General features: G+C 43.3%; 1 protein-coding gene across 1 annotated transcript; it reads left to right on the forward strand.

The window, feature by feature from the left end:
- Nucleotides 1–1,903: 1,903 nt before the first annotated feature.
- On the forward strand, nucleotides 1,904–3,478 carry LOC119348716 (patatin-like protein 1). The gene is made up of 3 exons (XM_037616689.1): nucleotides 1,904–2,121; nucleotides 2,208–2,389; nucleotides 2,488–3,478. Exons 1-3 carry the CDS (start codon nucleotides 1,981–1,983, stop codon nucleotides 3,383–3,385), a joined length of 1,221 nt encoding a protein of 406 aa, XP_037472586.1. The 5' UTR covers nucleotides 1,904–1,980; the 3' UTR covers nucleotides 3,386–3,478.
- Nucleotides 3,479–15,303: the final 11,825 nt, after the last annotated feature.

Below are 15,303 nucleotides of genomic sequence, written 5' to 3' on the forward strand. Positions count from 1 at the left end.
AAGGACAGTAGTGTTGCCCCCTATCTTTTTTCTCCCATTTTTTTATTTGACCTCAGTGGCTCTTTGTTTTCTTAGTCTTGATGGCTCTTTTATACCTCACAAGGTAGGGGCAACACCCTATAATGATGAACAAAGAACAATACACTAGCTTATTCATAACTCAACTTAACCAAATAAGCATGAGTCTCATGAACGCCTATGGCAGGGTACTAGGATGTGAAATGATCTAGCGTAGGAATATATATCTCAGAATGGATATGAAAAATGCCATGATAGGTAGGAATGGTGCCTATTTTGAGGAAGATGGGCGTTTTATGTGTACGAGAACAAGAAGAAGCTCTCCCACGGGTTTTCGACGAATGATGCAACAAGTCCCGATGTGAGAGTGGGCAATGCGAGACACTGAAAAGTATAGCAAATGTGGAATGGGTGAAGCACATAAAAAACTTGAATTAGTCATAAAGAACTCAAGTACTTATTATAAGCATCTCATAATCTACTTTGAAAAATCATATAACGAATGCAACTCTTAAGGGGAAGTGTTTGACGTAATTGAAGCCTGTTGCGCATCCCTCACCCATTCTACGTGAGTTTTACTTACAATGCCCGTCAACTTGGACCTCCCTGCAATACCAATGGCCACACTTTTATATAAATTAATGAAAATGAGGCATTGACTCATTGATTATATATGTCATTTCTTCATTAATTCATCTATTTTTACCGGCACATTCATTCTGTGAGTCCATGCGCAACGAAGCATGCCACTGCTGACTATCTACCCTACTGTATCCTCTATTCATGTGTGTCTGTTAACTTAATCAGGCCAAATCAGGTCGAATGTGTGCAACCAAACGCCATGCAATCTACTATCAACCAAGCCCATGCATGCAACCAAACGTTGAGGGGAAATTGCTTCTCTAATGCAGGCATCCCCTATGAAGGCTACTAAACTATGTGCGCAACATGATTTTTTTGTTTGCATTGCCTCAACTTGTCCCAGTTAAGCCAGAGATGCAAAGGATGCAAAAAACAATGCAGAGCACCAAACACACCCTTATGATTGAGGCCTTCAACATAGAATTTCAATTTCATCTAGATTGAGACCAGGGTACCATTGTTCCATGCAACGTCGTCACCGCCATCTGAATGGGTGCCACGTCGAAACCAAGACCTAACCAAAACATGCAAAACTAGGGTTCCCCCACCTCCCGCTACCGAAACAGCAAACAAAGGGAAGGAACCATTGGCCTTGTCGGCGGGAGGAGGTGGAGGTCTGGATAGAGGAGGGATCTGGGAGGTAATAGGGTGAAAGGTGTAACTTCTGAAGAAAATCAGAACTACCAAGGATTGTTTTTTTAGAACATAGTACATACACTCATATATACGCGCGTACACTTATCCTTATGGACTCGCACACATCCTACCCTATGAGCACATACGAGAGACCGAGCAGACATATTATCTTGAGATTGACGAAGGCACCACATGCACCTCATAATTGACGGAAACGTTTCTTTCCACTGAACACGGATTACCAAAAACCCTGAAATAAATCCAGGATAAAGAACTTGAACATTGGTGGGCTGGGGATGCCACTGTCCTTCTAACCATCCAAGCACATATTAATTCGCACTACCAAGAATCGTTGGTGCACTTCGTTGCATCAACAAATCAGTGATAAATAGACTGAAAAATAAAAACAACTCAGTGATGAATGATACGAAAATCTGGCTCCTCGCTGTCGACCGGTGGGGAGAGTAGGTCCAGCCCATCAAACGTGACACGCGCGCACCAAAAAAATAAGCGTGAAGTAAGAAGATTCCAGCTTAGCCACTGACACAAAATTTGGATTTAAGTAGCCGGTAGAGGCTCCAGATCGGAAAGCACAAAGACAAAAGAGCTCTTGTTTCAAAATTTAGGCCATAGTAGCTAGAGCAGAGCAGGGCAGGGCAGGGCACCCCCCGTGCGAAGCTAAGCATGTGCAGCCAGGCTGACACGACGATGCCGTGCCCGCCGCCGTCGCAGGGGCGGCTCATCACCGTGCTGAGCATCGACGGCGGCGGCATCCGCGGCCTCATCCCCTCCACCATCCTCGCCTGTCTCGAGTCCAAGCTCCAGGTACGTCCATCCGTCTGCAGCTCCATTGTCTAGCTGCAGCATCTTCGTCATCCTAGATCGATTGTGACATGTGCTGTGTCTGACAGGAGCTGGACGGGCCGGACGCGCGCATCGCGGACTACTTCGACGTGATCGCCGGGACGAGCACGGGCGCGCTGGTCACGTCGATGCTGGCGGCGCCGGGCGAGAACAAGCGGCCTCTCTTCGCCGCCAAGGACATCAACCAGTTCTACCTCGAGAACGGCCCCAAGATCTTCCCGCAGAGGAGGTACGCACGCACTTCTCCTCCCGGCGGAGGGCGGACCACGCACTGAAATTTGGCTGGCGGCGATGTTGATGCCGGCGTTGCTTCGGCTTCGCGTGCAGGTGGGGCTTCCTGACCCCAGTGGCCAACCTGCTTGGCGCGGTGATGGGTCCCAAGTACGACGGCAAGTTCCTGCACGACAAGATCAAGAACCTCACCAACGACGTGACCGTCGCCGATACCGTCACTAACATCGTCGTGCCGACGTTCGACATCAAGTACCTGCAGCCGGTCATCTTCAACACGTACGAGGCCAAGGTGGACCCGCTCAAGAACGCGCACCTCTCCGACATCTGCATCAGCACGTCGGCGGCGCCCACCTACTTCCCGGCTCACCACTTCACGACCCACGACCCCCTGGGCAAGCTGCCAGACCGCGAGTACCACCTCGTCGACGGTGGCGTTGCCGCCAACAACCCCACCATGGTCGCCATGTCTATGATCACCCAGGAAGTGATGCGCCGGAACCCGGACTTCACGCACGGAAAGCCCGCCGAGTACAGCAACTACCTCATCATCTCCATCGGCACCGGGACGGCCAAGCAGGCTGAGAAGTACACCGCGCCCGACTGCGCCAAGTGGGGCGTCCTCCGCTGGCTCAAAGACGGCCGCTTCACCCCGCTCCTCGACATCTTCTCCCATGCAAGCGCTGACATGGTCGACATCCACGCCGCCGTGCTATTCCAGTCACTACGCGTTGAGAAGAACTACCTACGCATCCAGGACGATTCACTCACGGGGCACACGTCCTCGGTGGATATCTCCACCAAGGAGAACATGGAGGCGCTCATCGGGATCGGCAACAAGCTGCTCAAGATGAACGTGGCCCGGGTGAACATCGACACGGGGATGTACGAGCCCGTCGACGACGAGGGCACCAACGAGGAAGCGCTCGCTCGCTTCGCCAAGAAGCTCTCCAACGAGCGCAAGCTGCGGCAAGCCGACCTCAACTCCCAATAGAGAAGAGGAAGATTCGAGAGAGAGCACAGACAGTATATTATAAATTTGTAATGCAATGCTATGTAATGTAGGCGAGTAATTATTTTTTGAAATGAAAGGTTTTATCAATTCTTGGTTATGCATATGCGTATCTATGTTTTTTCGAAACGGAGGCATAAGATTTGTCTCATCTACTCCTATTAAATAAGAAAAGAATAGAGTTTAGAGTTTTACAACATGCCCACAAGTACGGCATGACAATTACTCGCCCACAAAAATATTTCCTAATTTCTGTGCGCCCGCGGTCACCCAAGCTTGGCCTCGTCGACGATGGCGGCGAGTAGGATGGTCAGTGGCGCACTCTTATGACGAAACACCCGTGCGTTTCTTTCATTTCAAATGGTCCACGAGACAAGCATGGCGAGAGGCCAAAGATGAGCGGTGCAATATCCTTGGGTTTGCGACCAAGAAGCCACGGGGAGTCCCAAAAAGACGTTTTGGCGCCATCTCCCACCGTGATAGTCGTAGAGGCATAGAAAAACTCGTAGTCCTCCGCGGCCCATGGGTTTCCCAGTCCAACCCATAATTGCGGTGATCGTTCCATTCGAACCATAGCCACCGAAGCTGCAAAGCACACACAAATTTGTTAGTATTGAGTACTCGAAGGCCTCCATACTGTTTTGGTCTACAAACCACCTCCCAGTTGACCTTGCATTTGGCACCCGTGGTCTTGTCCGCACTGGACCAATGGAAGACCCTCTCAATCTTGTTTAGGCTATCGAGAGAGTCTTGAGGCACGATGAGGGCCGTGATGGAGAACACCGCTTGGGAGGAGATGGCCGACCTAACAAGTGTCATACGGCCAATGGTAGTGATGTTTTGGCCCTCCCAAGTAACTAGTTTCCAGCTGCCTTATCCTCAAGGTATTGAAAATCCACCTTCTTTAATTGCCAAACTGAGTATCTATGTCAAAGAACCATGAAAGAGTTGTCTTCCGGTCTCTGCATTCAAGACTACCACAAGCAAACACACACGAGAATACAAACATAATTGGTATAAATTAACCCGTGAGAGATAAAAAGAAAACTCTCTTCCAATGACATTGCATGGCCCATTATGCCAATGTGGTGTAATTGAGTGTTGAAGCTATCTGATGTAATTCAATTATGAAATCCTGGTTGCCGTAATACGGATATGAAATATACGGTGTGTTTGATATGAAATGTCAATTTGATTACAAAATGGATATAAATAATAGGCCAATTAGCCTGATTAGTGGGGTTTTCTATTGCAGGTTTCTTAGACAACACCGTGGGCAACGAACTAAAAAAACCCAACGCAGTTTCTAGAAAGTAGGCATGTTGGATCAATGAACAATTACACACGACTTCCGCTCAACAAATGTTTGCGTTAGGTCACCTTGCACAAACGTTTCCACAAAAAAAATCGTGTGTGATATACATACGAACGAGAACATTTTTCTGTGATTCACCTTGTGGGATGTACATACGAATGGAAACAATTGGGCCTGTATAATTGTCTCCGATGGCTCGCCCGATCGCACACGAGCTCTTTTTGCCCCGCTTGTGTGACTGGATGACCTATGACCGACGGTTTCTGGGTCATGTGGGAAGGACCACCTTATCACACACATGCAATGCAACGGTTTAAAACTCCATTGCGGAAACGGGGAAAAACCATTTGTATAGCACATCTCTGCACTAGTGATACAATAACACAAATATGATTTTCTAACCCATGATGGTTTGCTGTTGCATATAGATGTAGTTCAAATTTGAATTATGACCATTATATGGCCATATACTCACTTAATCTCTTAAAAAGGTCAAATGATACCTGAAAATTTTCAAAATTTAACAAGACAATTGTATTAGTGCATGTTAATGGAATAAAAAAATCATACAATTAAAACACCATCCGTTGCCACTGTACCCCAAATTAGTCTTTCAAAGGTAATACAAAAAATTAACTACATCACACATAGTTGGTTATAGGAACCGTTTGCGATGAAAATTCGTGGGTCTATTTATGTCTTCCTTCATAAGCTTTGCCGACTTCGTATGCCCAAGTCTCGTTCACCCCCGAATCCCAATCCTCGATCCCCATTCCAACCCCTTCTTGCAAAGAATGATGCCGTGGAGACTCTTAGTGAGGGCCCGTAACGTCGCCGAGTCCGCCCCGAGCAGCTCCACCTCTGCCAAGAGCTTTGCTACATCCACTGAGAGGGCATCTGCGGCAGCCAATAGGGCAACAGCAGTAGCCGAGACGGCTGCAGCGGCTGCAAACGCTGAGGGCGCTCGAGCAGCTGTCCGTGCCGCGGAGGTTGATGACCCACAAGTATAGGTGATCAATCATAGTTCTTTCGATAAGTAAGAGTGTCGAACCCAACGAGGAGCAGAAGGAAATGACAAGTGGTTTTCAGCAAGGTATTCTCTACAAGCATTGTAATTATAAGTAGCGAGTAGTTTGATAGCAAGATAATTTTTAGCAAGCAAGTAACGGTAATAGTAACAAAAGTGCAGCAAGGTAGCCCAATCCTTTTGAGGCAAATGACATGCCAAAACAGTCTATTATGATAAGCAAAGCGTTTTTGAGGGTACATGGGAATTTCATCTAGTCGCTTTCATCATGTTGGTTTGATTTGTGTTCACTACTTTGATAATTTGATATGTGGGTGGATCGGTGCTTAGATGTTGTTCTTACTTGAACAAACCTCCTACTTATGATTAACCCCTCGCAAGCATCCGCAACTACGGGAAAAGTATTAAGAATAAATTCTAACCATAGCATTAAACTTTTGGATCCAAATCGGTCCCTTACGAAGTAGCGCATAAACTAGGGTTTAAACTTCTGTCACTCTAGCAACCCATCATCTAATAACTACTTAACAATGCATTCCCTTAGGCCCAAATATGGTGAAGTGTCATGTAGTCAACGTTCACATGACACCACTAAGGGAATCACAACATACATATCATCAAAATATCAAACACATATAAAATTCACATGATTACTTGCAACAAGATTTCTCTCGTGACCTCAAGAACAAAAGTAACTACTCACAAATAATAATCATGCTCATGATCAGAGGGGTATTAAATAGCATAATGGATCTGAACATATAATTTTCCACCAAATAAACCATATAGTAATCGACTACAAGATGTAATCAACACTACTAGTCACCCACAAGTACCAATCTATAGTTCCAGTACAAAAATTAAACACAAGAGATGAACTAGGGTTTGAGAGGAGATGGTGCTATTGAAGATGTTGATGGAGATTTCCCTCCCCAAGATGGGAGAGTTGTTGGTGATGATGATGACGATGATTTCCCCCTCCGGGAGGGAAGTTCCCCCGGCAGAATCGCTCCGTCGGAGGGCAAAAGTGCTGCTGCCCAAGTTCCTCCTCGAGACAATGATGCTTCATCTTGAAAGTCCCCCCCTTATTTTTCTAGGTCAAAATGACTTATATACCAGAAGAGGGGCACCAAAGGTGGGCTGGGCTGAGCACAACCCACCAAGGCGTGCTTGGGGGGCCTGGCGCGCCCTGGTCTCTTGTGCTCACCAGGTGGCACCCCTCCGATAGTTATTTGCTCCAGTATTTCTTATTTATTTCATAAAAATTCCTTGTGAAGTTTCTGCTCATTTGGAGTTGTGCAGAATAGGTAGCCTGATGTAGATTTTCCAGGTCCAGATTTCTAGCTGCCGGAATTCTCCCTCTTTGTGTGAACCTTGCATATTATGAGAGAAAAGGCATTAGAATTACTCCAAAAAACATTATTATGCATAAAAACATTATAAATAGTAGTGGTAAAACATGGTGCAAAATGGACGTATCAGAGGTCGCCCTGGCTCGGCTCGAGGTCATCCACGCCCAGATCATGGACGCACGTGCACAGATATTCCCGGCCTCCTCGGAATCTAGCATGCATCCTACGTCCGAAGAGGCGTCGGAGATGCCTGACGCCGATGCGGCGATAGAGGCCATGGAGTCCCTTCCTCATGAGATCACCGAGCTGGAGTTGGAGATGGAGGAGGCGGCAGAGAGCACGAGCGTGGGGAGGAGGAGTTGCACGTGGCTAAGGAGGAGGTAGAGAAGATCATGTCTGTCGAGGAATCATTGTTGGAGTACCAATGCGAGCGCTGGCGGTGCCACTACTATGAGTACTACAACATTGAGGGTGACACCAAGGACGAGGATGACGCCACGGTCGTGTTCAGCCTGGGGGACGCAGATTCCACCAATGGTGGAATGTCGCCAAGGCAAGTCGTCGACATCTCATCTTACACCAGCAAGGCATAGGGCGATGCGGCGACTACTTTGTTTAAAATCACTTAGCTTTGTTTAGAACGCTGGTCTTTTGTTAGAGCAATGTTTAGGTCAACTGGCTCTATTTCATTACAAAAATTGCTACATTAAGTAAGTGTGGTTTGTGTGCTGTAGGCCTCTTTTGTGTACCCAAATTAGCAAGTGATGTCAAATTATGCAATGACGTGGATGAGTACTGTACCCAGGGAAATTTGGACCAAAAATTGAATGCTCAAACTCATCGCATGCGCATAAAATATAAGAATAGTTTGTGATGGTATTTTATCTCACACATTTTGTCGAAGTGGATCGTGCCTAATGGCACTTTCCACGCCAAGTTTCCCCCACATATTGAAAAACTTTTGGTGCCGCCGACTACTTTTCTCACCGACCATGAGTCACATTTCCCATGTTTCCTCCTCCTTTCCTAAGCTATAGCCGCTTACTCTCTTGCTTGCTCGATCTCGCCGTCTAACATCCGACCGTCGTGGAGGCCATGGTCTTCTTGAATGACCTCTCCAGTGGCCCCTCCTCCGATGATGACTCTGTCACGAGCCGTGTATGCCTCTCTTCTCTCTCTCGCTCCCCTAGGCTTAGGGTTATGATTTGGAATTGAGGATTTTAACCCGGCGGCCGATTTGAGCCATTTCTTCCTCTTGTAGCTCCCTAGGACCATCACTTGCAAGTAATGGAGAGGGGTAGATGAAGATCTGCCTACTCGTTGTCAGCATCAATCTCCATGCGTGAAGTTAGTGGCTTTTCAATCTGTGGACAGTAGGAAGAAATTTCTGGCATGTGGAGAGAAGGTTATCCCCACTTTTCTGGTTAGAAATCATTTTTAGATGTGATTCAGACACTGTCATTATGCTATGTTATTCTGGATGAGATTAAGACATTGTCACAGTTCTACCTAATATCTAAAAATGTTGTCATATTATCAGTGGGTGCCCTAAGAAAATTGTCTGGCACCACTTCAGCAGTGTGTGTTTGCCACATTTTAAAAAGTAGGACCCATGCATGAATAAAGTAGTTTGTGTAGGTAACTTTGCTCCACACATCCAAGCATCCAAGTAGTAAAATACTAATACTTTATGGCACGAAGGAACTGGGCATCGGAGCAACTAGTTGCTCCGGTTCCCTGAATTTTTTCATTGGCGTCGGCTCGGCTGTGCAGGGAACCGGTGCCAAATGTAGCAAAAGTTGATTTGGCACCATTTTTGGCCTACATAGTGGAGGGCCTTAGTGCTATTAGTTCTACTTACAAAATTTGTGCATGTGCATACCTGTTAGTATTAACTTGATGTCATTCAAACACTGTCGCTGCGTTGTTGAAGTTATATCTAGCTTCCTCATCAAATGGTTAATTTGTTATTATACATGACTAATAACTTGTAGCGTTGTTGTAGTTAATTTTAGCTTGTGATGTTGCTGAATTTGGTTGTCTCAGTAGCAATTAATTCATTTGCACATTGAACATTTTGATAAGATATGTCATAATTAATGTGTTTCTTCAGTTTTTCAAAATATGTATGTGGTGATTTTCTAACTTGCTAGAAACCCATTTTTTCCTACAATTGTAGTTGATTTACTTTTAAATATTATAGAATGAATGGATGTGTTCTTACCTGGAGTGGGTTGATCAAGAGTGGCCACAGTCTTTGAAGATGTGCCTAGCAAAGCTTTGGAGCATGTATGCGGAAGATAATAGAGATAGGCTTAGAGAAAATATTGTCAACGCTGAAGAATATTTCAAGATACGGGAAAAAAGAGGAAGATGGAGAATTAGTTCAGATACTTTTAAATTAGACTTTGCTAAGATGGTGTTTGAGAAGGTGATACATCTCCATCATATCTACTTTTCCAAACTCTTTTGCCCTTGTTTTGGACTCTAATTTGCATGATTTGAATGGAACTAACCCAGACTGACGCTGTTTTCAGCACAATTGCCATGGTGTTATTTTTGTGTAGAAATAAAAGTTCTCGGATTGACTTGAAAATTTATAGAGAATATTTTTGGAATAAATAAAAAATATTGGCAAAAGAATCAACCAGAGGGGACCCACCACGTGTCCACAAGGGTGGGGGGCGCGCCCCCTGCCTTGTGGGTCCCCTGGACCTCCTCCGACCCTAACTCCAACTCCATATATTCACGTTCAGGGAGAAAAAACATCAGAGAGAAGAGTACATCACATTTCATGATACAGAGTGATACGTCTCCAACGTATCTATAGTTTTTGATTGTTCCATGCTATTATATTACCTGTTTTGGATGTTAATGGGCTTTACTTTACACTTCTATATCATTTTTGGGACTAACATACTAACCAGAGGCCCAGCCCAAATTGCTGTTTTTTGCCTATTTCAGTATATCTAAGGAAAGGAATATCAAACGGAGTCCAAACGGAATGAAACCTTTGGGAGAGATCTTTTTGGAACAAACGCAATCCAGGAGACTTGGAGTGGACGTCAAGAAGCAGCCGAGGCGGCCACGAGGGTGGCCGGCGCGCCCAGTATGGGTGGGCGCGCCCCCTGCCTCGTGGACCCCTCGTGTCTTCCCTGACCGACTTCCTTCGCCTATATATATCTATGTACCCCGAAAACATCCAGGAGCACCACGAGAAATTATTTCCACCGCCGCAACCTTCTGTATCCGCGGGATCCCATCTTGGAGCCTTTGCCGTGCTCCGCCGGAGGGGGAGTCGACCATAGAGGGCCTCTCCATCACCACCAAGGCCTCTCCGATGAGTTGTGAGTAGTTTACCACAGACCTTCGGGTTCATAGTTATTAGCTAGATGGCTTCTTCTCTCTCTTTGAATCTCAATACAAAGTTCTCCTTCCTCTTCTTGGTTCGATGTAACTCTTTTTGTGGTGTGTTTGTCGAGATCCGATGAATTGTGGGTTTATGATCAAGTTTATCTATGAGAAATATTTGAATCTCCTCTGTATTCTTTTATGTATGATTGGTTATCTTTGCAAGTCTCTTCGAATTATCAGTTTGGTTTGGCCTACTAGAATGATCTTTCTTGCCATGGGAGAAGTGCTTAGCTTTGGGTTCAATCTTGCGGTGTCCTTTCCCAGTGACAGTAGGGGCAGCAAGGCACGTATTGTATTGTTGCCGTCGAGGATAAAAAGATGGGGTTTATATCATATTGCATGAGTTTATCCCTCTACATCATGTCATCTTGCTTAATGCGTTACTTTGTTCTTATGAACTTAATACTCTAGATGCAGGCAGGAGTCGGTCGATGTGTGGAGTAATAGTAGTAGATGCAGGTAGGAGTCGATCTACTTGTTACGGACGTGATGCCTATATACATGATCATGCCTAGATAATCTCATAACTATGCACTTTTCTATCAATTGCTCGACAGTAATGTGTTCACCCACCATAATACTTATGCTATCTTGAGAGAAGCCACTAGTGAAACCTATGCCCCCCGGGTCTATCTTTTATCATATAAGTTTTCCATCTACTTTTGTTTGCATCTTTTACTTTCCAATCTATATCATAAAAATACCAAAAATATTTATGTTATCATATTATCTCTATCAGATCTCACTTTCGCAAGTTACCGTGAAGGGATTGACAACCCCTTTATCGCGTTGGTTGCGAGGTTCTTATTTGTTTGTGTAGGTGCGTGGGACTTTTGAGGATCCTCCTACCGGATTGATACCTTGGTTCTCTAAAACTGAGGGAAATACTTATGCTACTTTGCTGCATCACCCTTTCCTCTTCAAGGGAAAAACCAACGCATGCTCAAGAGGTAGCAAGAAGGATTTCTGGCACCGTTGCCAGGGAGGTATTCGCTCAAGTCAAGACATACCAAGTACCCATCACAAACTCATCTCCCTCGCATTACATTATTTGCCATTTGCCTCTCGTTTTCCTCTCCCCCACTTCACCCTTGCCGTTTTATTCGCCCTTCTTCCGTTCGATTTTATGTTTGCTTGTGTCTCCATGTGCCTTCTTTGTGCTTGCATCTTTGCTTGCTAAAAATGTTTTGATATGGATCCACTTAAAGTGTTCTACTTGGATCATCTTCGATCCTTATACGCTCGTGCTGAAACCCCAACTAGCCTAGTTGATGGGAAATCTTTAGATGAGCATGCTCATTTTGTGCGTCATCGTTTGTCTGAAAAGGGGAAGCTCTTATGGTATCACATAAATAGTTTGCTATGCTATGCTTGGAATCTTTGTGAAATTTATGATTTTACTTGTTGCTCTAAGAACCCTAAAAAATACCTTCCCTACCTATGTGAGTTTAATGATAATGAAATCTTATCTTCTTATGCAAAGGGTGTTTATAGTTACTTTGATATCGAACAAATTGAAGAATTTGTCATTTTTAAGGGTGCTCATGAAGTTGCTTCTTTGATTGAAAAGTATGATATTACTCTCTACAAATCTGAAAATTCCGACATACTTAAATATTGCTATGAAAACTTTGCTCATAATGCCTATGTTAAGGAATTTATTGAGAGAATGACCATTTCTTTAGAAGAAAATAATGATATGCATGAATCTATAGATAATTATGATTCCGATGATTTGATTGAAATATCCCTTGATGAACATGATGCTTTCTATTCTTGTGGCCATGATGCCAATATTTATGAAGATGAATTTGCTATAGTTCCTTATGTTAAACATGAGATCATTGCTATTTCACCCATACTTGATAGTTACTTCGATGAAAAGCATGATTGCAATGATGTTATTATAAATTCTCTTGATGTCAATTGTGCTTATAATATGCAAAACCCTAAGCTTGGGGATGCTAGTTTTGCTATGTCTAGTACTTGTTGCAATGATCATCATTGGGGTGATTCTTTTTATGATCTTGAAAATTTCTTTAAGCCCCATGATGAATATAAGATTGATAATAATGTTTGCAATAATATTGAAAGTGGGTTTGGAAGAGTGTCAACTTTAGATCCCACATATTTGGAGAATGTTCAATCTTATGAATTTTTTGATAAAAGTGGGTTTGGAGAGGTCATGACTTTAGTTAATGTTGATCCCACTATTTTGGAAGAGTGTCAACTTCGTATGCATGTGGATCATGTTGAGAATATGTTTTGTGATAGATATATTGTTGAATTTGCTTATGATCCTACATGTAATTATTATGAGAGAGGAAAATATGGTCGTAGAAATTTCCATGTTACTAAATTACCTCTCTTCATGTTGAGATTGCTATTGTTTCTTTCCGCTTCCTTGCATATGCTAGTTTTTGCTTGTTATGGTAATTTGTTTTCCTATAAGATGCCTATGCATAGGAAGTATGTTAGACTTAGATGTTTTTGTCACGTGTTTCATGATGCTCTCCTTATGCTTCAATTCTTGTCTCTCATGTGAGCATCATTGAAATCTCAATGCCTAGCTAAAAAGGCTTTAAAGAAAAGCGCTTGTTGGGAGATAACCCAATATTTTTCCTTGCTGTTATTCAATAAATAATTAATCTCGCCTCTGGTTAGATGTGGTTTTATGTTTTAATTAGTGTTTGTGCCAAGTAGAACCTATAGGATAACTTACGGTGATAGTTAATTTGATTCTGCTGAAAAACAGAAACTTTGCGCGCACGAGAAAAAAGTTCAATAAATCACAGAAATGTGATTTTGCGTTGATTATTTTTGCTACAGATCAATAGACAAATTGCCTAGGACTTCCTATTTTGGTAGGATTTTTAAGGTTCTAGAAGTATTTGAAAGTTACAGATTGCTATAGACTGTTCTGTTTTTGACTGATTCTATTTTTCGTGTGTTGTTTGCTTATTTTGATGCATCTATGGCTAGTATCGGGGGGTATTAACCATAGAGAAGTTGGAATACAATAGGTTTAACACCAATATAAATAAAGAATGAGTTCATTACAGTGCCTTATGTGGTGGTTTTTTTTCTTGCACTAACGGAGCTTATGAGATTTCCTGTTGAGTTTTGTGCTGTGAAGTTTTCAAGTTTCGGGTAAATATTTGATGGACTATGGAATAAGGAGTTCTTGATCCTATCTGGCAAGTTCTAGACACCTATTATATTTTCATGATTATATGTGAGTTCTTGATCCTATCTTGCAAGTTGTAGACACCTATTACGATCTATGATTTGCATACCCCAAGGTGACAATAATTGGGATTCTTTCCGGTGATTACTGTAATTTGAGGAGTTCATGTATTCACTAAGTGCTAATGCTTTGTTCCGGTTCTCTATTAAAAGGAGGCCTTAATATCTCTTAGTTTCCATTAGGACCCCGCTGCCACGGGAGGTAGGACAAAAGATGTCATGCAAATTCTTTTCCATAAGCACGTATGACTATATACGGAATTCATGCCTACATTATATTGATGAATTGGAGCTAGTTCTGTGTCACCCTAGGTTATAATTGTTGCATGATGAATGCCATTCGACATAATTATCCATCACTGATCCATTGCCTATGAGCTTTTCACATATTGATCTTTGCTCAGTTACTTTGCTATTGCCACTGTTACAATTGCTACAAAACTGTACTGTTACTTTTGCCACCGTTACCGTTACTTCCATACTACTTTGCTACTAAATATTTTGCTGCAGATATTAAGTCTTTCAAGTGTGGTTGAACTGACAACTCAACTGCTAATAATCGAGAATATTCTTTGGCTCCCCTTGTGTCAAATCAATAAATTTGGGTTGAATACTCTACCCTCGAAAATTGTTGCAATCCCCTATACTTGTGGGTTATCAAGACCTTTACTACAAAAAAATACACTTCCGTGATGATACGTGTTTGTCACAGTAGGTCATGTTTTTTGTCATGCATGTACATCCATGACGATTTTATGACAAAATCAAGATGGTCATACCTGTGCTGTCGTAGAAGTGTTCCATGACATTACCAAAATTATCATCACGAAAGTATCCACTTCCATGACGATAAATCGCGCGTCACAGAAGTGCTTTCGTCAAGGGTGACCGACACGTGGCATCCACCGTAATGGAATGCCGTTAAGATATCGGGTCGGGTTTTGGATCCGGTAACCCGTTAACAGCCCGGAGCAATGGGAAATTTCCACGTGTAAAATTCTGATTGGCCGTGTGACGCCCGGATAATTATGCTACAGTAAACCCGTGTCAATGGTGCCATGTCATCATGTTACTGTTGCTAATATTTGCTTGATCCCAATCGCAATACAAATTCGAAACCGAGTTTAAGTCCAAACTCAATTTTTTTTGTCAGACATGAAAACTTAAATGTTCACATTATCCTAGAATTTCCCCTAATCATTTTCATGTTGAACCAACCTCAGTTGAGTTCCCAAAATGCCACTGGGATTTTATCTTGTGGTCCAACAATAATTAAATTGGCCTTTCCAATTTAATAAAAATGGTTAGCCAACTCCTTCTGACCCCAAAACTTTTTATGCAACTTCACCCTTATCCTATCCATTTTTGTGCAAAGTGCAACATTTATCAAAAATAATTCAATAGCTCTTTTAAATAGGACACAGAGGCAAATCAAAAAAAGGGGAAAAGGACCCACCAGGCCAAATGGCCCAGTTGGCCCATGGTTCAGCCACGCCAGCCCATCCGCCCCTACCTATAACCCCCCCTCCCCAACCGAACCCTAGAG

The sequence above is a fragment of the Triticum dicoccoides genome, chromosome 1B (genome assembly GCF_002162155.2).
Source record: "Triticum dicoccoides isolate Atlit2015 ecotype Zavitan chromosome 1B, WEW_v2.0, whole genome shotgun sequence".
In the NCBI taxonomy this organism is placed as follows: domain Eukaryota; kingdom Viridiplantae; phylum Streptophyta; class Magnoliopsida; order Poales; family Poaceae; genus Triticum; species Triticum dicoccoides.

Excerpts from the sequence above, each read along its gene's own strand:
- LOC119348716 (XM_037616689.1), top strand. The coding sequence starts at position 1,981 with ATGTGCAGCCAGGCTGACACGACGATGCCGTGCCCGCCGCCGTCGCAG. Across the intron at positions 2,122-2,207 it reads GTCTCGAGTCCAAGCTCCAG|GAGCTGGACGGGCCGGACGC; the intron begins GTACGTCCATCC and ends TGTGTCTGACAG. Across the intron at positions 2,390-2,487 it reads AAGATCTTCCCGCAGAGGAG|GTGGGGCTTCCTGACCCCAG; the intron begins GTACGCACGCAC and ends CTTCGCGTGCAG.